Consider the following 26,819-nt stretch of genomic DNA (forward strand, 5'->3'; position numbering starts at 1 on the left):
GCTCAGAGAAAGATGCTTGTCCCTCTCCCCACGCTGCAGGACTGCAGCTGCCGCCTACCTGCCGATACTTCTTGTGCAGACTGTCCAAGCTCTCAGGTTGGCTCTGCTTCCCAATATTTGGCTTGTAGAGGATAAAGTTCTTGCCACGGCCCTGCTCTGCCAGCAGACAGGTGTATTTGTTGCCTCGTGTCTGTTGGAGTAGAGCTGATGGTTACAGTTGCATGGGTCTCTCCCCCGAGGCCCATACTTGTCTGAACTAATCCCTCTCCATGATGCACCTCTTGGAGGCATCTCCCAGCCCCCAGCACGAGGTCAGACACAGCCCAAGGGCCACGACAGACCTCCTCTGAGGAACTATCCTCTCTGCTGAGGTGTCATCCTGGCAGAGTCCCAGAACCTACCTTGTAGGAGAGGTAGAACCCATCATAGGATCCTGTCAGTTTCAGTGACTTCTCATAAGCTTCCTCCCACTTCAGTCCTCTGTCAACGCTGATCTAAATGAGGACAAACACGGATTCTGTAACTTCAGAGCATGGGACAAAAGCATCAGTGTCTGCCTCACAAAACACGCCCTTCTCAGCACAAACTTGGTGCTGCTGCAGCCTGGAAACAGGCTCTGCCAGGCTATGCTCTGGGGCATTACAGCCCAGAGAGCCCTTAGGCAGCACAGGGCCTCTCCTTGCCTCCTCTGTGTGATTCCCAGCATCAGTGACCTGCTCAGGACCACAGCGAACGTGACACAAGCATGACAAACAGCCATGGGGCAGGGGGAGGGATCCAGCAGTTCACAGCTCCAGCATGGGAATCAACAGAGAAGACTGGACTGCCAAGATAGCATTGCAGGCTGCTTACCTTATAAAATACAACCTGCCCATCCTGCGGGTGCCCAGGGGTCAGGAAGACCTCCTTGCTTTCCTCGTAGATCTCATCAATTCCTGGAGCTAAATCTGTAGCACAAAGAAAGACCAAAACACATGCCCAGGTATAAGATCCATCTCCCTGTGCCACCTCCTCTTCCTGCACAGGAGTCTCAGGATCTGTGCTATGTGGGGCTGGGACCCTCCAGCACCTGAGAAGGCGATGGGGACAGAGGAATAGCCAGTGGTCAGCACAGGGAGGAGCAGGGAACCTCAGGGGTGCAGTATAAGAAGTCTGATCGCCCCTTTCCTCCTTACCTAGGATGCCCATGTCATATTTGCCCTCCTTCTTGTCCTTTTCAATCAGATAGTCAAAAGTATCAGAGAAATACTGGAACAGCATGTTCTGCTTGTCCACCTCCAGGCCCAGGATCCGGTTGAGGAACTTGGTGATGGAGCAGTCTGCAAGAGTGCAGCAGGGCAGGAAGGCTGAGCAGCTGGCTGACCAGCACATTCCCAAAGACATCCAAAAAGAGAATCCCCACCCGTCCTTAGAGCAGCACAGCAGCAATGCATAAGAGAGCAGCCCAAGGGCTGTTCCTCCAGGCTGTCAGCTGCCAGGTTGCTGCAGGGAAATGTGATCTGCAGAGTAGACCAAACTGTACTGGACTCTGCCCTCACAGCAGCAGTGCCATGTTCTGCCCTGGCTGGACAGCAAGCTCCTTGAGGCCATGTTGTGGTACAGATGGGGTGGGAGGGCCACAACAATGCCCCTTACATTTCTCCACTGAGAAATTCTCCATTCCCATTTCTCCATTGGCCAGGAATAATATGACACGTACCTTTCTCTACTGAGACAGTGCCATACTTCAGCTGATTGCAGCAGATCCCCACAGAGATAAGACCTTGCTTCATTTCTGGAAAAAGAGAAAGAAGCTTGAATATTTTAGGGCTACCCCACCCCTAACAGTAACACTTCCCCTTCATCAGTACCCATTATTTCACAGCTAAGTCTGCCCCACATCCATTTTCCCCTTTGCTTGGCAGGACGACATGCATCTGCATGAGCACTGAGCTGTTAGGTCAGTGGCAGTGCTCCCTCTGAGCTTTTGCTGCTTGCTTTCTTCAGACATCCCAACCCTGAGATCAACCTGGCCAGAAAGATGCAGCAGGAACCCTGGAGCTGATGATGTTCTTACCCTGGAAAAACGCAGCCTCTCCTCTCTCATAGCTCTTGGGCACAGGAACTCTGTTCTCCTTGTAGTTGAGGATAGTGGAGAGAACTCTGTCTAGTGCTTTAGCCCCATACTGTGAAAGGAGACAAGAGTAACGCATGGGAGGAAATGACTTGCAGAGAAACCCCACTGAGAGAGGGCTGTGCTGAGGGATGCTGTGGGTCAGGGACATACCCTGTCCCCGGGGCCCAGAGTGCAGGACCCTGCACACCCGCATCCAGCAATGACACTAGCTCCCCTGGGAACAGGGGCTGCTCCCTGGTAGAGCAACTCAGTTCTGGATGCCACACTTGGGGTGCTGGGTGCTGATGCTGCTAGGCCAGATCCTGCCTGTAGATGCCAGCAATGATCTGCCTGTCCATGGCTCCTACTGAAGGCACTCGCTCACTGCTTTGACCCCTCCTTGGCTGAGCTACGCTGAGAACAGCTGCAAGTTACCTTATTCTCAAAGTTGTACTTGCTGAGGTCTCGGGATTCAGTGGCCCTCCGGTCTCCGTGAGTTAAGGCACCCTAGGAAGACAGACCAAGCAAAAAGTTCTTGCTTTTAGCTGATGTAAAACACCTGCAAAGGACGGCCAAATGTTGTGGTTTAACTGGGCAGCTGCTCAGCACCACAGTGTCACCACAGTCCCCGAGCAGCAGCTGCCCCCTGGCCAACTCCTCACAGTTCCTAAGGTTTTTTCACATGATCTCATATGCTATGGAATATCCCTTTGTGAGTGTAGGTCAGCTGCCCTGGGTTTGACCCCCCTACCCCAGCTCCCCTTGCTGGTAGGACAGTATGACAAGCTGAAATGTCCTTGACTCTGTGCAGCAGCACCCAGCAACAGCTAAAACATCAGTGTTACCAACACTGCATTTCTCCCAAAGCCAAAACACAGCATCATATCAGACAGCATGAAACAGAAAACCCACTCCTCTGTCCCAGCTGAAACCAGGACGCCAAGGCCAGGCAGTATCAGAAGAGGTCTGATACTGAATGTGCTACGGGCAGGCAGTGATTTTCTAGAATACTGGGACTTTACCAAACTATTTGGGAATGAAAATGAAACAGAGACTAATTAATTATTCCATATGTTACTTCATTGGCTTTCTGGAAATAGGCGGGTGTACACTCCTGTAATAGTATGGGGGGAATTCCAGCATCTGGAATTCTGCTTCCTTCAGTATCCTCCTGTTGCCTTGGCTATTCTTCACTTCCTTTCCCAAATCTTAGGAGGGTGTTAAAGGCCTTCTGCATTCTTCAGCTGCAATGCTTTCAAGTCAGGGGGTGATGCAATCCCTCCCACTACTTACAGTGGCCATGCCATACAACAAGAACATTGTGATTTATTTGCTGCAGAGCACTTACTAGGCTCTCCAGTCGTTTTGCCACGATGGAGGCAAACCTCCTCTCTCCAGCTAGCTCAGAGATAAGGAAGACATACTCTGGAGCAGAAACTTGGTTTGATCGGTGCGTTCGACCTACAGGGACATGAGAACAGAAGGGAAAGGAGAGGTTGGTACAGCCTGTTTGGTAATGAAGAGAAGCTGAGCACAAGGTGAGACACAAAACAACTTTCCATGTCATGCTGGTTTCAAATCAGGTCTTTCCTTTGGGGGAAAAGGACACAGGTACAGCTGCATTCATCGCTCTGTTGCTGCTGAGACCTTGTCAGAGTTGAGTTTATAGCCCTCACGCTCTGGGTTTGAGCTACGGAGTGCACTAATTCTTTTGTGATCACGTATTGAGGAACTTGCTCTTCTCATCCTACAGAGCCTCTACAGGATGGAACGGAAACCTTCAAGCACGTTTACGAGCATGCCTTCTGCCCCCATGTACAGATAGGAAGGCTTCTCCCTTTCCATACTGCAAACCACTTCTGAAGTCAAAACAAACCCTCCCCACGAGTTCAGTCAGACACCACTGCTTTGAGTCCGGATTGGCACCCAAAGCAAAGCAGAGGAGTGCTGTGCTCTGAAAGGTGACATCTCAGAAAGCTGCAGGACTGCAGCACCAGCCTGGCTCAGGAGGCCACACAAGCCTTTCCATTTCAGGGCTGCCTGAGGCTTCACCATCTGCACCATGCTCAGAGGGAGGGGGCAGTGACCAGAGACCCTCAGCCCTCACCGAACTGCTGAATGGCACGGTCTGCACTCCAGGGCAGCTCCAGTGTCATGTGGACGCGGCGCTTCTGGTTTTTCACCCGTCTGTCTGCTTGGAGAGAGATTCCTGAGCTGGAGGCCTCAGAGATTATTGCTACAAGCTGAGAGAGAGAGAGAACATATGAGAAAGGGGTGTGAGATCCCTGTATATTTGCAAAACTGTTATGAGAAACAGCCCAAAAGACAATGGCAGCCCATAGGCCTCCTTGTCACCTCTCAGCAGGACAGGCACAGGCAGACAGAAGGCACAGAGCTTTGCTGATCTAAGGCTGGCAAGGCAAAAGCAGGCAGACACCTTCCCTTTCCTTCACCTCTCTGCACACTCCATGCAGGGGTTTGGAGGTTTCCTTGGCTCACACCTAACTCACCTTCTCCCCATTCATAAAACGTTCCTTCTCCTTCAGGTTGACGTGGTCAATAGAGAGGCCTTGCTCTGCACGAGACTCAAACATGACAGAGCCATCTGGCCTGCAAACCACCCGGCCCTTCCGCCCAGTCATCTGCACAGAAAAGACAGGGGCTGTTATCAGAGAGGGCAGACCTGCACAGGGCACCAGTATGGGGTGTTTAGGAGATCAATCCACAACAGGATTTTTAGACAGCCAGGAAGGAAAGCAAGTTCTCTTCCAGCTGCAACTCCCTCTGCTGGCCCCTTTTCCTGTCATCTAGTGCCACCCAAATATACTCAGTTGTGAAGTACCTCAGCCACGTGCTCCGGTCCCCCAAAGTGATTGATTAGTTCATCCAAGGTATTGAGAGGTAGCTCTTTGCCCAGTGCTTTTACTTTTGCTAGTAGGTCCTGCTTCATCTTTTCCACATGCTCCAGTTCTCTCAGGCCATGCATCTCTTTATGGGAAGGCAGCATGTGAAAATTACCTGCAAATGAAATGCAAAAGTTTAGAGTTACCTGGAAATTGCAAATCAGAGGAGCTCCCACCAGCGAGAAGGGAGCCAATCCCATGTTGCTGGCTCTGCTTACTTCTGCTCTCAGTCACAAAGCCATTGAAGGCGTGCTCAATGAAGATGACATCGTCATTCTCAAGCACAGACTCTGGGGAGGAGTTGAAGTCACTGTCGAGCCCCATGTCGGAGTCGGTGCTGCTGTCATCGCTGATCTTGATCACCCCCACGGGGTCACACATGCCCTTCAGAGTCTTGGCGCAGCGGCCCCTCTGCTTGCCTGCAAGGGAGAGCGAGCAGGGTCAGCCTTGTGCAAAAACAGCAAGTGCCAGCTCAGAAAGAGGAGAAGAGATCACAATACAGCTGAGCCTGCCCCCAGTGAAAGGCTGATCTCAGAGTGAGAAAGCCTCCTGAGCATGGCAGGACAGCTAGGAAGGGAGGGAGAAAGGGGGAAGGAGAGAGAAAGAGAGAGAGAGAAAGGAAGAACAAGGCAATTCGTATCAGGGCTGCAGCTGATCGCACACGTCAGGATAACACACATCTGGCAATAAGCAGTGCTGACTCCTCAGCAGAAGGAGCCCGCAGGTCTGGCTGCCTCCAGAGGAATGAGCAAGCAGTGGGAAGGTGACAGTGTTTTGGTGTTTGCAGATGGGACGTTGTTTACTTCCAAGCACAGCAAGACATGCCCCTGCCATGTGAGAGGGTTCACAAGAATCAGCTTGCACAGGCTGCTGTGCAACAGCAACCTGCCAGGAAAACCTCCACAATCTGCCTGTGCTGCTGTCCACCCTTCCTCCCATCCCACTGGAGGAGAAATTCCCAAACCTCTCTTACCTGCAGTCACAGCCAACACATTGGCACGGAAGTCATTTTTTTCCCCAGGACACCTGCCATGCTACGTATAAGGGGCAGTGGAGACACCCCTTGCTGCAAGAGGGAAACGTGCAGCCAGGATTGCTGCGCTGCCTGCCCACCAGTCCAGGGAAGGAAGCAGCCATGGGAAGGGGAACAGCTGCTGGGCAAGTGGTGGAGGCTCAGCCCTACGCTGGTGGCAGGGAGTGGGTTAGGGGAGGAGGGGGTGGTGACCTACAGGGTTGCTGTCCCCCAGGAGAGAGGCGGTGACAGGAGATGTGCGGGAGGGCAAACTGAAACCAGGGCAGAGCAGCGAATGCACGAAGTAGGGAAAGGGGAAAAAGGAAAAGAAAAAGCTGAGTGGCTGGGGTGAAGCAGCAAGGCAGGAGGTCAAATGCTGGGCAGTGGAGTGTGCTCTTACGTTTTCTTTTAATGCCAGTTCCTTTTTCTCTCTTTCTTTTGGTTGAAGGAAAGTGCTTCTGAATTAGTGATAGAAAGACGCCTCTGAAAGTAAGATGCAAAATTTATTCTAGCCACCAGGAACATTGCTGGTCATCACGTAGCAACGTGTATCTGAGACAGCAGCACATTTCATCTAAGAGGGGTAAATCCAGCATCACGACTACAGCGTGTGGTCAGCCAGCCACTGCTATGGCGTGGCTCTCCAGACAGAGTGAGTTGCACCAAAGGGCTCTGCGGGAGACACACAACTCAGCCATGGGAGCGCAGTGCGCACAGCAGATCCCCAGCTGTGGGACAGGCGTGCTGAGGGCAGGCTGTGCACTCAGTGCTGGGAATGCTCTGCTGCAGCCTTCCTGCCACCCTTGGGGATGCAGTGACAAAAGCAGAGCAGACCCTGGGTTCCGTGCTGCCATGTGGCATGCCAAAGTTCTGAGACCTTTATACAGCAACTAGGAGGGAGTTTGAAACAGGAAACACGATCCTGGGAAGCTGTTACATCACTGGTAAAAAATGCAGCCAGTCCCAGTCCCTCTCTGTGTTCTGACAGCAGAGACCACTGTCGGGCTGTCCAACAAATGCACTCCACCAAGTCCTTTGGTTAACTGGACATGGGCCTGCTTGCCCACAGAATAGAGGGAAGTGACAAAAACGTGGGGAAAGTGGTGGTTTCAGGTGAATGGGGCAATCAGAAGGTGTAGGAATTAAATGTTTCTGTGGTCTGCCCCGCAAACAAAAGAGCAAATGCTTAAACGCTGATCATGTCGGACAGGGATGAACCCCTAGTGCAATGAGAAGGCAGTGCTGAATGAGCTCTGGTTGAAAAAAAAATATGTTGAAAGCAAAAGCCGAGAGGTGTGGACATGACAACTCGCCTGTGGGAGAAAGAGGCTGTGCTGGGAACTGGGAAAGGGCTGTAAGACCCTCAGTGTGAGGGGTGGAAGGACACAGCCCTGCTCCCTGAAGGGGCAGAGCCCTGGGCTGGCTGCTGAGGGACTGCAGTGACATGGCACCAGGCATGGCCCTTCTGCCTCGTGTGCTGACGTGAGCTGTGGGACACAATGCAAAGCTCACTCTCAGGTCTGAAGCCTCTCTGCCACTCACTGACCTTGCTCATTTCCCTCCCCCGCTTTCCCTGCGAACAAAGGGCTGGGCTGGTATTCACTCACTGAGCAATCAGCTCACTTTTAACTCTGTTTCTCGGCATCTTTTAAGTAACTGCTTCTTCCCAGCACACTCCCCTCGAGAAATCCCCTGAAGTGCTGTAAAACCAGGACGCTGCAATTAGACGCTCCGCGGATGCCAGAGGACATCCAGTTATCTGAGCAATGCTGCTGAGCCAACTGCTCCTGCCCATGAAAGCAGGGACAGAGCTGAGCAGTGCGCGTGATGAGTAACAGAGCTCTTCTCTTTGGAAAGCTGAGAGAGGCTCAAAGGGACCACATCGTTCTCTCACCGAGTTCCTCTGCATTTGGAAATGCAGAAATCAGTTCAAGAGACCAAATGGATTCAAGCAGTTGAAAGATTTGCCTTGCACGCCGTCCCTAAGCTGTATTTGTATTTCAGGGGTGGACTGGAGACAGCAGAGACTGACACAGGCTAACACAGAGCCTCCCATAGGAAGGGAGGCAGCTCAGTCTGAACTGGACATGCACTGTCCATGGCATCACTCATTGCTTTCACCTGCATTAAAACCCATTTCAAAAGACAACAGCAATAGCTCTGCTGCCTGCAGAAGACACACAACTCAATTCATCACCTCACTGTATAGGAGCAGCGCCAGGGGACAGGCTGACAATGTGAGAGGTGCCAAAACGAGGGAGAGCAAGCCTCAATTTCTGCCAGAAAGACAGCATGAATCTTGCTGCTGTGCTGCCTTCACTCCCACCTCTCCTCAGCTGGGAAAAACTGTAGAACCCCACCACCTCTCCTGCCTTGTGCCTGTCCTGAAAACCAGCAACACAGGACCTGAACTCCTTGGGTCTCTGCCCCCTCCCACTGCTCCAGCAATGCTGCCCTATGTCACCATCCCAGCCTCTGCCATGACATGAGATTCCCTCTCTTGTTTCTACACTGTCAACAGTGCTGTTTTCCTGAGTCAGACTCCCACAGACCAGACCTGAGCCCATGTTTCTGACCCTCCTTATACCTGCTGGTTCTTTTCTGTGTGCAGACAGATGAGGCTGTTCATGCAAGTTTGGACCACAGGAGACCTTAACAGTCCAGGACCTGCCTCAAAGTCACACTAAAGAAACAGCACCTCAAGAACACAACAAAGAGTCCTCTCCATTTACAGCTCATGTAAGGTGAGGCCCTTATGAGACTGAATTTGTGGAACTGCATGTTCTAAGTGGCCCCAGGGCAGGGCTTTCTCTTGAATGCCTCCAGCCTCCCATGCATCCCCCTCCACAGAAAGAAAAGCAAGGATTTTTAACTCACTCTGCAGCAGAAACAAAACAGTTGAGATGCCCATCATTCTCATCCAGGACTTCTCGGGTGCGTGCCTCCCCAGTGGACTGCAGGCCGATGACGATGCACTACAGGGAAACACAAGGATGGCACAGCTGGGGTCAGGGCAAGCACCTACAGGCTGAAGAGATTGCACCTCATGGTTCCAGGCACATCTTCCTTCAGCCCTATCCAAAGGCTGTAGCAAGGCTGCTGATCAAGAACCATCTTTCAAACCTCTCTACACCACTGAGGGGATGACTTGCTTTATGAAGCTGGTTTTGCTAAGTAGTTTCTGTCTGGAATTTCTAAATCACATCCTGATAAATGTAAGGATAGGGCTGTGCTAAAGGTGAAACACCTGGAACCACTTCTAGCTTGAACATGGCCCAAAATGCTGTTTCAAATCATCTTGCCTACGTTCAACCAGAAGCAAACAGCCTCAGAAGAAAAGGTGACATTAACTCCCCAGTATAAATTACTGCAAACGTTCCCAGAAACAATTAACTCCCTTTGGTTACAGACAACAAAACTTCCCTTGGAATCTAAGACTGACAGCTGCTGTGCACACAGCCACCCTCCAATACCACACCTTGTCCTTTGCCAGCTCCTCCTTGGCAAGCTCAACGAGGCGCCGGACTTTAGCAGCAATGCAGAGATACTTGAAGAAGCGCTGGTGAGCTGACCAGAACTGACCCCACAGGGATTTCCGAGACTCCAAGCCGATCAGGTCAGCTGCCTGCTGGAACACCATCAAGGCCTCTGCCCACTGCAGACAGCATTAGGAAAGGCTGAGTTAATATCTTGTTTTTCATTACTGTCATACATGCAACTGTTAGAACAGTATGGGGTTTGATAATCTGATTTAACTTCAGTGTTGATGCCGCTGTGTTAGGCTGAGCAGTCTGCTCACTCTCTTCTGTCTGTGTTAGCATGATGCTGCAAACACAGAACTTGTAAACAGAAGTAAAAAAAGTACAAGACTACTCCATCTTATGAAAGCTGAGGGCATGCACCCTTTTTCTCATTAAAAAACCCCAAAGTTTGTGGTCATGGTCCTGACAAGGGACTTCAGTCCCACCCACATAACAAGAGGCAATGCCCCAATCACAGTTATACATTAGTCTCCCCACTGCAGTGGGACTGGCTCACCAACTTTGCTGCTTTGTCATAGACAATCTTGTACTGCTGATCCAATGGGATCTCCTCGATCCTGAAGGTCACTCCAGTGAAACTGAGCTGCCTGGCAATGTACATTCCGCTGACCTTCATGTCCATTGCCACGATCTCCATTGCACCAACTCCCCTGGAAGAGGGACACAGTTGTGAGATCCCTTCCTATTTCACAGGGCAACATGGGTGAGTGATTCCACAGAACAACTTCCCATGGCTCAAGCTGTCCTCAAGCATGCATTACACCCATATCCTGAAGGGGAAAACAACTCTTGCAGCTGTCCTTCCATTTGACTTTCTCTAGAAACTGAGAGGACAGCACCCAGCTTGTAGGGGTCCCACTGACCCCTATGGTCTCTGCCCTTCCTCTGAGCATGTCCTGGCTATCTCCTCTTCTTTTTAAAGGCTGACACTGTTCAGCCATGAGACTGCTGGGATTGCTTGGACTTTTCTTGTTTTCATGAGCAAATAGGAATTCCCCAAGAAGATACTGATTGGTCTCTGGCCAGCACTTCTCTTCCAGGGACAAAGAAAGACTGCCACAAAATTTAAGCCAGATGAAGAGGGATGCTGGATGCGACTTACCTCTTTTCAATTGCATGCAGGAACTCATCAAATGCTCGGAATGGGGTTCCCTCCCCCCAGATTCCCAGGCGGCTCATATAGATCATGTTTTTTGGCTCAGAGGCACCTGTTTAAACAGAAGTCACTGTCAGCAAAACCACAGCAGTTGTAAATAGCATTTACTCTAGCACAGCGAATGCCTAGAAGGATGCTCGCTTGCCATCATGTCTTACCAGACCCAGGGACCTTCCCAAGTACTGCCCTGGCATCTGCTCACACGGTGCCCCTCCATGCTGACAGAAGCTCACCTGTGGCACTGGCGTAAACAACCCTCGCTTGAGGCAGTTTGTTCTGAAGGTCCAACACTGCTTTGCCCATTTTAGTAGAGCTGGCATTTTTGGCTTTGTGGCATTCATCAAATACAATCTGAAAGTGAATGTCAGTTAAGGCGAAAGGACATCTTTTCATTATGAGGATGGCAGAAAATACAACCCAGACTCCTCCAACCTACTGAACAGCCAGTTCTGGCATGAACACTGAAAAGGTCAATCCCAGCTGTGCTCTCCCCCTCCTTCAATTCCACTGCACTGTGGAGGAGGACAGAGGGCATGGGGAGGACATATGCTCATAAATATGGACCCTGGCCACAGGGCTGCCCTACACAGTTGCGCCTGGTGACCTCAGCTGGCCCCAGGCTCTTCCTTCCCTGGTGAAGCACAGTCCCAACCATCCACTTTTCTCTATTTTTTTTTTTTAAAGGATACAACTCCATCAAAATTTTCCCTGCACCAATCCAAAATCTGTTTTAAGCGTGTCCTATGCTGCCCGCCTGCCTGGCTTTCACCAATCAGAGCAGAGTAAGTGGCAAAGAGGACTCCTTCTGAGGTAGCTGTGTCTCCATATCTAATCTGCAGAAAGAGGAAGAAAAAGAGCAGAGGGGCTCATGACAATTGTCCACAGTGCACTGCACCCATTCTAAGCCCACAGCCTGTACCATGGATTCTGCTGTGGCTGTGGAGGGCTCATGCTCCTGCCTTCAAGAACAAAACCCAATATGACAGCAGAACAGACAAAAGACCACTAGCAGCTGACATCTTTAGCACTTCTCCTTGGCACTGACACACAGTGATGACAGGGATCTTAAATGCCTGGCTAAGTTCCCTTGCCAATGTGTCAGCACATCTGGATGCATGTAGAGAAATGTGGAGACCACACCAGGCCTTCAATTTTCTGGCCAGCTGAATTTGCTTCCTTTTTTAAGCAACAGTTTGGAATGTTTAATTATTTTTTAATCCCTCCTATCTATTTTAATTACTTCCAGAAAATAATTTTCTCTTTGGCCAAGTGAGATCAGTGCCTTGCTGTCACGGATCCCACCTACAACAAAATGAAACGTATGAAGGAAAACAAAACAAAAGGGGGTCCTGATCTGAAGATAGCGGTATTTAAAGCCTTTTCATCTGAAAACAAATATCTCTTTCAGTCTCCTCATGGACTGCACTCAGAGGTGTTGAACACATGCGGTTTCCATTGACTTTGCAAGAGCTGGTTGTTCAATGCTGTTAAAAAACAGAGGAGAGAGCTTCAGCAGGCTGGCCAGCAGCATGGCAAACACAGCCCTGGACAAGAGGCTGAAACACAAGCTGAGCAGAGCTCCACGAACAACCACTACACAGCTGCCGGTCATTTCTATTGAAAAATAATGAATCCTCACCACTGGTGACTGGAAGGAAGTTTGAAAACTCTCTGATTCACCCAGCTCAGAGGAAATGCCCGTGTGCACAGCACTGTGCTGCAGTCTCCTGGCAGGCACAGATATGCCCGTTTGTATGCTCTCCCTTTACTTGCATGTTCAGAAAACAGGCTGCCTGAAACCAGAGCTAGGAAAAACTAACCCATGTGAGCACAGCACAGGGGCCGTTCCCTCAGCAGCACTCTTCTGAAATGGGGAAGAGCATTCGAGCCCTGTAGAACTTTGCACTTGTATGGAGACACACTGTGCTCCCTGCAGGAAATAGCTCTGTACTCACAGAGCAGCTCTGGAGAGTGTGTAAAAATAGCAAGAGTCCAGAGTGGGAAGAGCATGCTGAGAGAAGGAAACAGCAAGCAGCTCACTGCCTGCTACTGCTATGCAGAGGCAGAAGTGACTGCTGCTCTGCACTCTGCAGCAGATCCATCTAAGTGCTACCACAGGTTGATTTTCTAGAACAGCATTACTTCTCTCCTCTACCTTATTCAAAGCATGCACAGGAATGTGGGAGGCTTCAATGTCCTTCAGGTCTCTCTCAGCATCATACTTGAGATCATTGGAGACGCTGAACCTGCAAAGCAAGACGTGGGCCTGGTTATCTCCTAAGGAGAGAGTTGGGGCACGCACAGTGATTAACAGCTCTGACTAAAGCAATTGTAGGTGTATAAAACTGTCACATTTCCCACTGCCCACACACCTCAACGTAAGATCCTACAGCAGACTCTGGTCTGGCACTTATGACAAGCTGTGTCTATTCTGCAGTAAAGCCCCATACTGTAGGGGCTCAAGTCTGCACCTGGGAAGTCCATGAATATCCCTCCACCGACTTCAGAGGAGTAGGAAGAGGCTTCACACTGCACTCTGAGGAGTACACAATTTGCCGTTTCAGAGTGATTCATTCTCCATCACCGCTGCAGGGGAAATATTCCCATTTCACAGAGAGCAAACAGGCACAAAGAGGTGGAAAACACTTACCCAAGGCCACAACATGAGTCAACTACAAAGCCAACATCAGCATTAAGGAATTCCTTACTCCCAGATTCACACTAACTCCGAGGTCTTACGGGAAAAGAGGGGAAAAAAAACCCAACTTACCAAAGAGCTTTTTTTCTCCCTTTAAGATAATTTTCAAAGATGATGCCCGCAACTGTCCTGCCCTTTCCAACTCCAGCACCGTCCCCGATGAGGAAGCCAGCTCGCTGCCCATTGGGTAATAAAACTTCATGTTGCTGCAAAACCAAGAGCAGAATTGGACATCAAGCTACATTTGCCTTTTGCCAGCTGTTTTATGTGATCTTTTAAGAGCTCCACTTAACCCCTTCACGTATCTCATAAATACGCACTTCCTGCTCAGATAAACAGTGCCAGGAATGGCAGAGTACCATGGTTGAGCTCACAATGCAGTTTGTAGAAAAAGCCCCCAGGCCCCAGAAATCTTAAGCACTGCCTCCTGCAACTCCTCCTGTGGAGCCACATACCTGGCAGGCATAAATGATTGCTTCCAGCTGTAGTGCAGAGAGTGACCCTTTGTCAGCAACAGAGCTCGGCAGAGAAAGGCTGTAGGTGATGTCGGGTGGGGGAACGCTGGACAGAGTGCTTGTTTCAACCACAAGGTCAGGGTGGTGCTTCCCAATCTTGGCTAAATGACACACACAAACACATAAGAGAGAGAATTCAACTTCTCCATTCTCATGGAGCGCCTCACAAAGGATTGCAGACCTCCTTATCTACTCTGTAGCCTCAGACTACAGAAGACATAAGCTCAGTGCTTGCTCTTCACTGTCTTTGATTTCAATGACATTTCAGACTGCCAAAAACAAGCCAAGCCTCCCCTAAAAGCAGACAACAGAAAGTGTCCCGTGAAATTAGTGTAGCACCAACTAAGGATCAGTGAAGTTATCCCACAAAGTCACAAGCTTGGGACGTGCCTTGGCAAACACCACATCCTGTCTCCATAGAGATAAGGAAGGAATTAGTTTAGTTGGTCCACAGCAGAGCTGAAGCATTTCTCATATCCATGCAATAGCATAGCACTCACACTTTGAAGGTATGTATTCTGCATAGGTCTCCGTTTGCCCTAACTCTTCTGTTTCTTCCTCATCACCTTCATCCTCCTCCTCTGCAGGAGCTTGAGACTGAAAAGAAACACAGCATTGATCAAATGGTAATGTTCTCACTGTAGTATGGACGTGGCACCAGGCAACTATCATTTAGTCCATCCCAATACAATCCATCTCATTTACAGACTACAGCAACACAAGGAAAACCACCTGTGAGAGACCACCCCAGGGGCCCAGCAACTGCTTTAAGAGCTACTTTCAACAATCCACTCCACCATGAACTAGGGAATTTCAGGCAAGTTGTGGGCTACAATCAGTCGTGCCCAACTGCACTAATCTGACCCTGAAGAAAGACTTAGACAAGCTCTCAACTCAGCAAGGAACTCAGCAGCATGAAGCAAAGTCATGCAGTTCCAGGAAGAACAGCCTCTACTGACTGTGCTGATTTAGCTGTAAGGAAAGCATGGAGCATTCTCTAGCAGAGCAAGGTTCCACCACAGGAAATATAAAACACTTCTGGGAAAGGGCAGTGACCTGAAATGTACGCAGTGACCTGGCTGACTTTCTTGTCTCACTCTCCCTCAGGGGACAATGGTAGAAATTGCTCTTCTCTGCACTGCGATGTCATGAAGCTAAGAGCCTCACACTGGACTCTGCTGGAGCAGATGTCATTCTCACCTGGTAGCTTATGAGGAGTGGGGTGTTGGGGACAGCAGGAATGCGGTCGTCCGAACTGTTTAAGCCACTGAATGATCTGCTGGGTGAGAACAGCTGCAACAGAAAGGAGGCAGGTCAGAAAACAGCTGTAATCCTCTGCCCTCCAACCTCAGCTCCAGCAAATTAAAGGATGGAAACACAACTGTAAAGGCGTTTGTGCTCTGTACTCAGACCTTATGCTCTGATGGCGTCAATGGGCTTTAATACTTTCTGCTCCTCCATGTGAAGCCCTGGGGAGTAATCCTGAAAACTAATAAATCTTGCAAATGCCATACATGCCTTCATCAACACAAACACAGGGAATAACCGACCTGGGGAAATGCATTCCTGCAACAAGTGTGTGCATCCCCACGTGTGATGGAAGCTGCAGGGACACGCGGTGTCCTCCCACAGCATGAACACAACTGCAGGGCAGGACTCCTTCTGCCAAGTAATAACCACACAATATTAAGACAGGTCATCCCCAAACACTGTTTTGCCTGGATAACAGGAGCCGTGCAGATTCTTGCTGACAGTTCACAGGTTTTATTCTGAACCATTGAGTCCAAGTGAGAGCCCAGGGTTGGGCTTGCTGGCAGAAGGGGGAAAGATACTGCTCTGGGTGGGGAGCAGAAAGCTAGGTACAGGAGAAGGGACCCAAGTGGGAGAACCAGGAAAGCTGAACCGAGCTGCAAGCAAAGCCATCCCTGGGAAAGGACTGAGCATTGCAGACTGTGACATTTTACAGTCCTCTCACAAACTACCCTTGAGGCACGCCTTTACTAAATGATCTTACAATCTTGCTTTCAGCAATTAAAACACCATTCAAGGAAATTAAATAATTGCACCAGAATGCAAACGTGGCTCAGTACTGACTAATACCTGTCCGAGGTCGAGGACTGCTATCGGCTGCCTCAGACAGTCAGTGCCTGCATGCCTTTACCTGCCCCTCATGCCCACCCGTGCCCACCAGCACTGCCAGCAGTCAAGCCCAGGAACCCGGAGCACCCAGAGCTCTGCCAGGCCCTGGTGGCTCTGAGTGCCAGCTGCTGCACCAGGCAATGGCTGCTCCAGCCTTCCCAGCCCGTGCTGTGCCCAGGGAGCTGGGAGGCACAAGTGGGGAGAGCCTTTGTCTGCCCTCGCACAAACAAAATCCCACTGGAATTTCCCGACAGTGAGTAAGGTCAAGCCAGCAGCTCGTGGCATCCAAAGCAATCAGCAGCTCCAACAGTGGCACTGCTTCAAGTCTATAGCCTTTCGGGAGCACCAGACTTAGAGACCCTGCTCCACAGGCAGAAGTGAAATATGGGAAGTTTTTCAGCATAAACACTCTTATTATTTCCTTTTTTTTTTTTTTTTTCTACATTAAAAAGAAAGAAAAAAAAAAAAGAAAGAAAAAACCACCCTCCATTACTGGAAGCCTGAGTCAGAATTACCAGAAGGAAGCTGGACGGAAGAGCTATTTTCAGTGCCAACAAATCTGGAGAGCAGGTGAAACATCTCCACCTACAAATCTGAGCTCAGTACAAAAGTTGCTTCTTAGGCAAGAGAAAAGCTCTGATCCTGTGGCAGTGGAAGGGCACACAGCTCTGTGGGAAGGGAACGGAGCTCTGGTTTTGCAATGCCTTATCTTCAAAACACAAATCCCTACTATCCAAGCGCAGCAGTGCAGCCTTGGCACACAGCTTTTCACCTCAGCTATCACAAAGGAAGGGACAGAACTCCCACTGCTTCAGAGCATTGAGAACTAACCCCAGAGCTGAGAACGAGCTGTAAGGACTAAGCCAGGTGGGACCAGGAGCTCTGTTGGGCGACACATCATCCTGCTGCAGGCTGAGCTCAGACAGCTCCTTCCTTTCTCTACTCTTGCTCTCCTCTCTGATCTCCTTTCTCTAAAAGCATTAAGATAAGAGGCACACACACCATGCAGGGGAACACATTCGGTAAAGCCACTGACAACTGCACATAGATTTGGACCTTATTCTACTTCTTCCCTCTTTGCATTCCCCCTTCTGCCCCCTCTTGCTGCGACTTCTGTGGGGAAGCAGCAGTCACATCTGGCTGACCAGCCAACTTCCTTCAGCATAACTATGACCTCCTCTGAGCTGGGAGGAGGGGGGTTCACTTTTTGGAAGTGCTTTGAATTAGTTCAACGGAGAAAAAGGCAGCAGCGTGCCACCAAAGTTCCAGCAATGAGCTTTCAGAGGGAGCACTTCACTTCCTCACTCTTACAGAGGGCTCTGAGTTCTCGTGAGAAAGCACAATGGATGACAAACTATTTTTAAAAGGTATTTCACAACTTCGTTATAAATTAAGCAAGTGTATTTTGTCTGCAAACCCCTGCAAATATTTAACTGTGGAGCAGCTCTTCCCTCCACGCTCACTTCAGAAACGATGCACAGAGCCATCACATTGACACATCTCTTCTCTATGGCAGCAGCTCTCCCTGCATGGCACACAGAGGTTTGGTTTTTAAAGAGGACAACCTGTAGCTACACAGAGCAATGTGGGGCTCTCGCTTCTGGGATGCATCCCATTTGTCATGTGGATGTCCCCATCACCGGAGCTCTTTGGGGACTGCTCCTCTTGCCTGGCACAAATCTGGGACTGAAATGCTGTCTCAGGAAACGAACTCCCACACTGACAGCAGAGTGCAGGGCTGCTGGTTGTCCCCGGGCAAAGAGCTGACCACACAGCTACAGCTGAGCAGATGCACTGCATCCAAATGCACTGGGACTACATCCACCCAAGTGTGCACTGTGTAGCCCGACTGATGCACAGTTCTGCACCGCAGCTTAACTCTGGGTATGCAAAAGCCAAAATCCCTGCAATTTTATGGAATGTTATTGTGGCAGGATGATGTGAAGAGAGATAGGGAAGGATTGTTTAAACAGCTTGCATATATTGGTGCAAGATGTCAGCCAAGCCCCAGTCTTGCACCAAGTGTTACAGTAAGGAGCCTCTCAATTTAGCACTGCCTCAGGATTTTGCAACCAACCATTTGCTTGTCTCCTCTAACAAAACCAAAAGAGTACTAAAAAAAAGGCAATAAATCAGCTGCCCATCATCAGTCAACCCAAGAAAACATTTATCCAGCATCCTGCATGTTACCACCTCCCCTGGAAAAATGAAACTGAAATCTCCTGACTGGGCTGCATTTCACTTCCACCTTGTCAGGAAACGTCAGGCTTAGCAAAAATAAGCACAAAACAAAACACAAACCACCACCTCTGTAGGCAGAGAACACAGATAACACAATGTTTAAAATAGCCAGAGGTTCTTTTCAAAAGGAAGTCGTTTATAAATGGAATTCAAAGGAGTTAATTGGCCTTATCTGAATGCCAGTGATCTGAAGGACAGCAAGGGGCACCAGGAGGGCTTCGAAGAGGACGTGGAGAGCAGCACGCAATGGGACAAGGGACTCTTTGGCCATTTCCTTGGTTCAAACAGCTCAGCCCTCCTCCTCCTAACCATCTCCAAGTTCAGCCTGGTTCAAAGCTACCAGACCACATGTTGACTGCCTGCACAGCCATGCACTGTTGGTCTTCTGCACATTTATGACAGGAAGGAACGCAGGGGTACTCCCTGCCACCAACTGCAGGCACACAGAGGGTCAAGAGGATGCTGCAAAGGTCTACAAAGGTCATCAGATCTCATCAGGTTCAGCAAGAGCTCAGGCATCTGATTTGAGGACCTGCGTTGCCATGGCTTGCCTAAGATCTCACAAAGTCTAAGGCAAATAGGAGCTTTGATTTCCCAAACCTCAGGCCAGGACCTCACCACCAATCCACACTTCTTCAGTGCTCAACCAGTCACTGAGCCACGCTGGTAACATTTCAGAGCAGAACTGCTGCCAAGTCTCTTACTGCCAGGCTGTGACACACACAGGCAGCTTTCATCATGGAAATACAGAGTCTGACACGTTACTAACAGCAAAATGTAGCTTCTAAAAACACAACTAAATCCCAAAATGCAACAGCGACTAAAGCACAGGTGTGTCAGACTGCATTCTGGAGCATTCACCTTCCTTTTTTTTTTCCCCCTACAATCTCTGTGAGACAATGATCCACAAAGGGAACCTGCTGCAGGGCTGGATATTCACCGTGACAGCTGAGAAAGCAGATGTGCATGGTATCAGTTCCACCAACAACCACAGCTGGGGGCTGCTAGAAGGGACCGATACCACGTTGTGCAACAGTGAGTAAGCAGTCCCAGCAGATGAGGGAAAACAGACAGCAGAAAGCTGGTAAAAACACACAAAACTGCATGTTGCTCTCAGACTGCCAAGAAATCACGTGCCCAGGAAAACTCAGGGATGTAAAAGCTTGCAGGGATTTGGACTCACAAAGCAAACAAAAACGATCAGTCTTAAATTGAAACAGTTTGGGTTTTAGTCATCATTAGTAAAATATTTGCCATGGAAAATAAACATACGGTGGATGTTGCTGGGGACAGTTAATGATCTACGTCACAGTGTTTTTCCTCAAGTCCGTCTCTTCAGCGCTCCCAAGCTCCTGTTGCAGGCCACCCTGCACATGCTGAATGTTTCAGGGATACGCCTCCTGGTATCAACATCAACATATTGCAACTTCAGCCCTGCAGGGAGTTGTGTTTCCTAATTCCGTGGGGCAAACACCATGGGATGAAGCCTGAGATACTCAGTGCCTGATGGGGAGGATGGGAGAGAAGCACCCGTACCTCTGTTTGGTTCTGCTGTGACGTGTTTACATCCCATATGGTTGGCACGTGGTTCAGGCTGTCAGCAGGCAAGCAGTCCTTTGCATCCACAATGTCAGAGAGGGAATCCGCAGGAGATGAGAAGAGAGAGTTATTGTTGGAGAGCTCATCGAGGTATGAAGAGTCCTGAAATGAAAGAAATGACTACAGTTAGAGGAGGTGGGAGAGGAGCAGAGAGCTCCCTTCTCACGTCTGCTCATCCAGGAAGCTTTAATTTTTTGCTGTTAACCAAGCACTGAGTTGCTTTGTGCTCCACAGACTCAGAAATTAACCTGTCAATGATGACATGCTCTTAGCAGCTGGTTTAAAAATGTGGTTTCTTGATAGAGGAGGAAGCACTGATTGGGCAGCAGTGTTGGTAAACGTTCAAGACTCAGACTGTGCACACCTGCACACACAGAGTATTCACCAAGGCGTCAGACACCACTTCTGGGTTTGATTAGATTGGCCCCGGGGGGGTGAAAACTTCTCAGTTTGACCCATGAAAGACTCAAGTGTTCCAACCATCCAACAGAGAACCAGCTAGAGCCCATAATGACAGAGCTGTTTAATTGCAACTCATAACACAGCACTACCCAGAGGCTTCGGAAAAAATGACAGCCCCTGATGGGAGGTTCTGTACAAAGCAGGCTGCCTGGAGTGGGGACACCTGGATCTGCACACAGATGAACTGCAGCAAATCCACTCTTCCTGGGACATGCCTCGACCTGGGCAAGAAGTGAACGTGCTTCGGTGACGAGGATCAGGCTCTGCCCTTGCTCATTTTCTGGTGCTAGTACCACGACGGCTTACACTTGTTCTATTTTGTGCTGACCCAGTAATGATGTCAGTTTGAGTCATGCGGACTCCAGATCACAAAGTGCCCAATCATTAATTCCTTATTCGGTTATTCAAATGCCAAGCGACAAGAACTGATAGCCAAAAACCTATCTGCAGCTCTGGTGCAGATCACTGCACCACCCCAGCTCTTATCCACGCTAGTGGCTGTCAGGCAAAGCCCTGGTGACTGGAAAAAGGGAAACACATTCAAGAAAGGGAGGAAGGAGGACCCAGGGAACTCCAGCTGGTGAGCCTCACCTCTGTGCTTGGGAAGATCATGGAACGGATCCTCCTGGAAGGCATGTTAAGGCACATGCAAAATGTGGAGGTGATCTGAGCCAGCCAGCACAGCTTCAGCAAGGGAAGGTCGTGCCTGACTCATCTGGTGGCTTCCTGTGATGGAATGATGGCATCAGTGGCCAAAGAAAGGGCACCTGATGTCATCTACCTGGACCTGTGCAAGGGCTTAGACATGGACCCCCACCACATCCTTATCTCTGAATTGGAGAGATGCAGATTTGAAGGGTGGACTATTCAGTGGATGAGGAATTGGTTGGATGGTTATAGAAGCTGTGGATGCCCCATCTCTGGAGGCACTCAAGGCCAGGCTGGTTGGGATCCTGGGCAGCCTGACCTAGTGGACAGCAACCCTGCCATGGCAGGGGGGTTGAACTACATGATCTTTAAGGTCTCTTTCAACCTATGTGATTCTACGATTCAATGATTCTATGAGATACTACTTCAGCTGGCAGAAAGGCCTGTCTTTGAAGCACCACATCAGAGCACAAAGTCCCTTGCTGGGGATGTGGCTGCACCCCAGAGGGACGCATGGACAGACCCACCGGTCCTTCCTCCCAGCCCACTGTGTTCTGCCAACACACACCAGCCCTGCAGCTCTTCCCAGGGGTTGGGACTGCCAGCACATGGCTGGCTCAAGCTCCGTGCTACGTCAGATAACAAAATCAGTGTGATGATAATGCAGCACGGCTGCCAGGAGAGCCGCAGTGTCAGACAGGAGGAGAAATCACTGCTCATTTCCAGTTAAAGGCCAATTCTGTACTACAAAGCAGAAAGGCAGCCAACAATTTTAAAAGTCACTTCGCCCCGCCTGACAAAACCAGGAACAGCTGAGCCTGCCTGTATTATTCCTATGGGCTCCTGGCCAAGAGCTGGGCCAGGCTCCCTCCCGGCTGCTATCAGAAGTTGTCTTTTTGCAGCACTTACAACCAACAGGACGTTCCCTTCCCCATCTTGCCAGCCATGTCCCGCTCGGCCCTGGAGAAGTCAGCAGCTGATCTAAAGCCACAGGTGCCTCCCCAGGCAACCCTCAGCCTCTCACCAAGAGCACCACACGCATCATATGCGTAAGATTCACTTATTTAGTTTTTTTTCCATTTACTTCACTGCCTGTTAGGGTCTTGAAAAGAGGAAGGTGCCCAGCTGGAACAGTAAGGGGTGTGCAGAAGCCCAACCAGCTCACTGCCTGCCCAGCGTGAGCCCCACAGCCACCGCTCCCTTAAATAAGGAAGAGGAAATCAGCCCTCAAATCAGAGGGAGAATGAACAGTATCAGTTCTGGAAATGACTTCAGTTGGTCCATCCTCTCGCAGCATTACAAGGCATTAGTCACAAAGCCCCCTGTCTGCCTTACCTAGCTGCGCTAGCCAAAGAGCACAGACACCCACAGCATGCTGCATCCCTGTCCTGAGAGCTTACAGCGCAGCCCCAGCAAACCACACCGTGTAAATACAGAATGCTCTGTAATTATTTAATACAAAGCCATACCGATAACTACAATATGTATCATTATCAACCACGCTTTGACTAATTACTCCAGTAGTTTATATGCAGCAGTCATCTAAACCTCTGGGCCCCGAAACAGAGGAAGAACCATGCACTGATCCAGCAGCAGATGGAGCAGCACCAATTGGGATAGTGCCACCAGCACCAAAAACCAGAGGAGGTGGCTATGGGGAGAACAGGGGCCCAAGAGCCCACAGAGGACGGATTACTGCATTCTGAGGGAATTATTTTGTCCCTGTTTAGGACTGATCAGTAAGAACTTTGTGCTTCTCTCAATGGGAATAGGAGAATTTTACAGCAGTTAGAGGAAGACAGGCATGGAGGCTCTGATATCTACACTTGTGAAAACAGCTCAGAAGGAACTGCTTGTGTCAAGGATGGAGCAAACAGAGGTGCATCATAAAACAGGGAAAGGACGATTCCCTGACAGCAGGGTGAGCACTCAATGGAGAGTTTTATAAGGCTTAAGAGTGGCCAACACAGAGATACAGCTGCTGGGCATTGGTCTTGGCAGCGTTTTTCACACTGAAGATCAAATAAGATCAATGTACCAGCATGGGAGATAGATGAACAGAAAGCACCGTCTGATCTCAGTATCAGAAGATGCTCTAGTGAGCAGCTTGATAAATCAATGATAGCACTCACATGCTGGACTTTGAAACTGAGCACAAAGGGATCTACTCCGGCACACAACGTCTCTATCATCATCCCAACCCAGGGCTGTGAGAAGCCAAGAACAAACTCCCAAAAAAGACCAGAGAAAAGCAGGGTAAGAAAACAATGCAGCCATTGACCTCCTTCTCCCAACCCACAGCTCCTTTGGCCAAAGCAAAGTCTTTGTTAAAAATACTGAACGAGCAGGTGAAGCCTAAATCCAGAAGCAGCATGTGTCCTAAAAATAAGTGTAGCCACGAAGACGTCGGTATATAAATGATTTACTTGCTCACAACCCAGACGCAGAGGAAACAAACGTCCCTTTGGCACTGCACGCTGCAGGGACTGCAGAAAAGCCCCACATATGCACAGACAGACGTACGTACACGAATGCAGAGGTACTGCCAGGCAAGAGAGGTGTGTTTTCTCAGCAGTCTCAACGCCGGAGCTGTTTCAGGTAAGATGGAATAAGGAAACCAACAGCTGCAATGTAAGCCATCGATCGCTCAAAGGAAATCTTTCCACTGCCAAAACCCGAAGTCTTTCTAAAAACAGGGCAATAAGCTCGCAGTCTCAAGGGCTCTGTGCTCTGCCTTGCAAGCACTTCCCATGCATTTCTGTACGCAGCGTCTGGTTTAAAAATCAAACTCCTGAAAGCTGTTACAGCTCCAGAAACACAGAGCAGCTCTGTGCACAGCTCCTTTTCCTCCCTGCTTTGCAGTAACCACGCTCACACCAACGGGAGCAGAGTGCAGGAACGCAGGTCTGCACTGCACAAAGCTGTCTGCAGTGGGAACTGCCTGCAGCACTTTGCTTTCCTGCTCCGCTGAAGCCCCCCCACTGCAGCACAGATAGGGACACCCGAGCACAGAGGAAAGGCTGAAGTGCCTCCCTGACAAACAACAGCAACTCCAAGGAAGAGAAAAGAATATAAAAACCAAGCATTACCTTGAAGACAGATGGGAACTTCAGCCAGAACTGCATTTGGGACATTTTAAAGCAGCATTCAGTTTGCTGAGGGCAGAGCAGGACGCAGACCAGGCAGGAAGGTGAACTTCTCAATATATACCGGAGAAAGGTCTTCATTCATGACAGCAACAGCAGCAAGAGAGCTCACCAAGGCTTTTTTTGGACATGCAGAAGAAAGGAGTGAAAATGGAGGAAAAAAGGACAGCCATGCAGCGCGCCTGTCCTGAGCCCGGCGAGATTTGCATATAGTGTTTAGTCATGAAGGAGAGTGCTCTTACTTCCTCTAAGTACAAGGGCTGACTTTCAGGAAATGATGCCTGCTTGGTAAGTCAGTGAAATTACTGGCAGTGCGAGGAGAATTACTGTATGTGGTGTAATTCAACCACAGATAGGCAGTAAACAAAGCTGCACTGCGTGGCTGCGGGGACCCGGCCCAGGGCTGGGGCTCACTCCCACCCCCCTACTCCCCCCCCCCAGTGCTGGGGGGCTCAAGTGATGCAACCAGACCCAAAAGGTAACCAACAGGACTCTCTTTCTTCTTACTTTTTAAGAGCCACATGCTTTCTTTTGTCTCCAAGAGCTGCCCCACCCCACACATTGCAATTAAACATAAAAAGGAGCAGCCTTTCTGTTCTAACTCATTGTTCTCTCTGTGTCCAGGAACACTGGGCTTCTTTTTCTTTTTTTTCCCCAAAGGTTTCCCCTATTAACTTTATTTTTGATAACAGAATGAAGCAGTGTTGCTGGTGAGGAAGTTAAGACGATGTAGGAAGGGGCATCTGAAAGGGACACATCCTCTGTGAGTTTAAGGGGAGGCTGTCCCAATGCAGGCAGAGGTCAAAGGAGTGAACTGGACAGAGCACTCCTCTGCAAAATAAAACCAACTTAAGAAAAAGAACAGAACTTTTCTGCCTGGCTTTGGCACAGGTGGCCCCAGCCCACCCAGCTCCAGCCCCCTGGGCTGCCCTGCATGAACTGAGACATGGAGTGCTGGGGCCTCATGGCCAGAGCTGCTGGAAAATCCCACATGGGAGGCACTTCTCTACACCACAGACTTGGAGTAGGCAGCGGCAAAGGGCAGCAAAGCCTCTGGCAGACCTTCAAGAGATGGGAGCAGCTTCTGAGCTGACAGCACAGGGCTGCACAGCTGAGCCACAGGGAAGCATACTGGGAGGGTGGGGGGTGACCATGCTTTGTGCCATCAGAGGAGGAAGTGCTGCCCTCAGAGCAGCCCACTGTAGCAAGACACACTGCATCCCAGGGCTGCAAAACCACCCACGGGATGCAACCCTGCCTTGTGTGCGCAGCAGCTGGATACACAGCCCAGCAGTTCTGAACGCACAAGTAACCCTTAAACACAGGGATCCAGCATGCAAAATACCCAGTCCAGGTTTGTATTCAATAAGCAGAAAGGGAAAGAAAAGCACCCCCTGCACACACGGAGCCCACACTCCTGGTGCTGCAGCAGGGCTCAGAGCACTGCCATCAGGCTGTGCGCTGCAGGAGCTGCAGTGAAAGCAAAGCCTTTGGTTTCTGTGGGCAGTTGGCTTGGGGTGGAGAAAGGCAGTGGGTTTCCACCACTGCTTTTATCTGAATTTGCTCATTTTTAATTAGCCAGTAGCAGCCCGGAGCTTGGGGTAGGTGCTTTAATGATACGTTTTTGAAATATCTTAAATAGTGACTTGCTGGTGACCAGTCTGCTGGGCGACTGATTAAACCAGCAGCTCTTACCTAAGACTACCAAGGTCTGGCTATTCATGCAGCCTTGAAAAAGCAGGTTGTTTATTTCCTCTTCCTTTTCTCTTAGCTGATAAATGGGGCAAAATATAGGCAATAAAGCTGGAACACCAAAAGGCAACAAGACACTGCCTCAGATACCAGGAGTGCCGGATTGATTTTGCAATACCACAGTGCTATAATCACAGAAGATAAGGCAACCAGCTGGAAAACCACCACCTGCTACTTTAAGATCCCATCCTAAGGGAGAAGGTTTGCCACAGCATTTCCGTTCTCTACAATTAATTCATGAACTGAGTGCTGACAAATGGGGATAGGAAAGCAGAGTTATCCCAGTGTTCACAGCAGTAATTTGACTTATCTTCCACCAAAACCTGAAACATAAAACCCCATTAGCTGCTCTGGCAGGTGATCTCCGCAGGTAACCTTCATCCAAATCCTTTGCATCACCGACCTACAGGACAGCTTCCTGACTGTGCTGATGGTTTCCAGCATATGCTTCCTGAACTTCACAGAAGCACAAATGGATACAGGACAGTACAGCTGTGCAGGAGAAGACCTGGCAGCTCATCACCCCCGAGCAACCAAAGAGCTGGGGGTACATTTCCTGCAGCTGGAAGGCACCGCGCACAGGCAGTGAGTTGCAGTGATTCAGGGAATAACAATAGCCACACGAGATGGGGGGAAATAAAAGAGTGTTCCTGTGGGAGATACAACTCCCAGCGATGGCTGTGATTGGAGCACCAGCACATGGGACAACCAGAAGTGAGGGGTGTTTGACAGCCCCTGGGATGGAAGCACAGCACCGCTGGGGAGGGCAGTCACCACCAGCAGAACTGCAGGCAAGGAAACTCCATCACACTGACTCAGACCAACTCTGCTTTGAATTAAAGCATCTATTTTAATACATCTCCCAGTGGTTTGCTATTAAATTATACTACCAGCATTTTTTTTTGAAGGAC

The 26,819-nt window shown here is 49.8% G+C and overlaps 1 protein-coding gene and 1 long non-coding RNA gene across 9 annotated transcripts in view; one reads left to right on the forward strand and one right to left on the reverse strand.

Annotated features, from left to right (window-relative positions):
• SBNO2 (strawberry notch homolog 2) overlaps positions 1 to 26,819 on the reverse strand; it is a 52,722-nt gene that overhangs the window by 3,511 nt on the left and 22,392 nt on the right. For 6 of the 8 annotated variants that reach the window (XM_046904667.1, XM_015299979.4, XM_015299980.4 and 3 more), the window contains 25 exons: positions 19,838 to 20,002; positions 15,122 to 15,214; positions 14,422 to 14,518; positions 13,862 to 14,022; positions 13,479 to 13,612; positions 12,864 to 12,954; positions 11,398 to 11,541; positions 10,942 to 11,059; positions 10,655 to 10,760; positions 10,049 to 10,202; positions 9,489 to 9,665; positions 8,888 to 8,985; positions 6,411 to 6,493; positions 5,217 to 5,417; positions 4,938 to 5,113; positions 4,606 to 4,737; positions 4,203 to 4,338; positions 3,444 to 3,556; positions 2,531 to 2,602; positions 2,057 to 2,165; positions 1,700 to 1,774; positions 1,176 to 1,319; positions 853 to 947; positions 402 to 494; positions 59 to 190 (listed from right to left, as the gene is read on the reverse strand). In XM_046904667.1, coding sequence (XP_046760623.1) covers positions 59 to 190; positions 402 to 494; positions 853 to 947; positions 1,176 to 1,319; positions 1,700 to 1,774; positions 2,057 to 2,165; positions 2,531 to 2,602; positions 3,444 to 3,556; positions 4,203 to 4,338; positions 4,606 to 4,737; positions 4,938 to 5,113; positions 5,217 to 5,417; positions 6,411 to 6,493; positions 8,888 to 8,985; positions 9,489 to 9,665; positions 10,049 to 10,202; positions 10,655 to 10,760; positions 10,942 to 11,059; positions 11,398 to 11,541; positions 12,864 to 12,954; positions 13,479 to 13,612; positions 13,862 to 14,022; positions 14,422 to 14,518; positions 15,122 to 15,214; positions 19,838 to 20,002 — 3,099 coding nt within the window. Of the gene's footprint in view, positions 1 to 58; positions 191 to 401; positions 495 to 852; positions 948 to 1,175; positions 1,320 to 1,699; positions 1,775 to 2,056; positions 2,166 to 2,530; positions 2,603 to 3,443; positions 3,557 to 4,202; positions 4,339 to 4,605; positions 4,738 to 4,937; positions 5,114 to 5,216; positions 5,418 to 6,410; positions 6,494 to 8,887; positions 8,986 to 9,488; positions 9,666 to 10,048; positions 10,203 to 10,654; positions 10,761 to 10,941; positions 11,060 to 11,397; positions 11,542 to 12,863; positions 12,955 to 13,478; positions 13,613 to 13,861; positions 14,023 to 14,421; positions 14,519 to 15,121; positions 15,215 to 19,837; positions 20,003 to 24,099; positions 24,381 to 26,819 lie in introns of those variants that run through there. The other 2 variants (XM_046904668.1, XM_003642861.6) reach the window with 2 other exon arrangements.
• On the forward strand, positions 23,229 to 26,766 carry LOC121107748. The gene is made up of 2 exons (XR_005842155.2): positions 23,229 to 23,608; positions 25,928 to 26,766. It is a non-coding gene; the product is annotated as an uncharacterized LOC121107748 (long non-coding RNA).

Source organism: Gallus gallus, chromosome 28 (assembly GCF_016699485.2).
Source record: "Gallus gallus isolate bGalGal1 chromosome 28, bGalGal1.mat.broiler.GRCg7b, whole genome shotgun sequence".
In the NCBI taxonomy this organism is placed as follows: domain Eukaryota; kingdom Metazoa; phylum Chordata; class Aves; order Galliformes; family Phasianidae; genus Gallus; species Gallus gallus.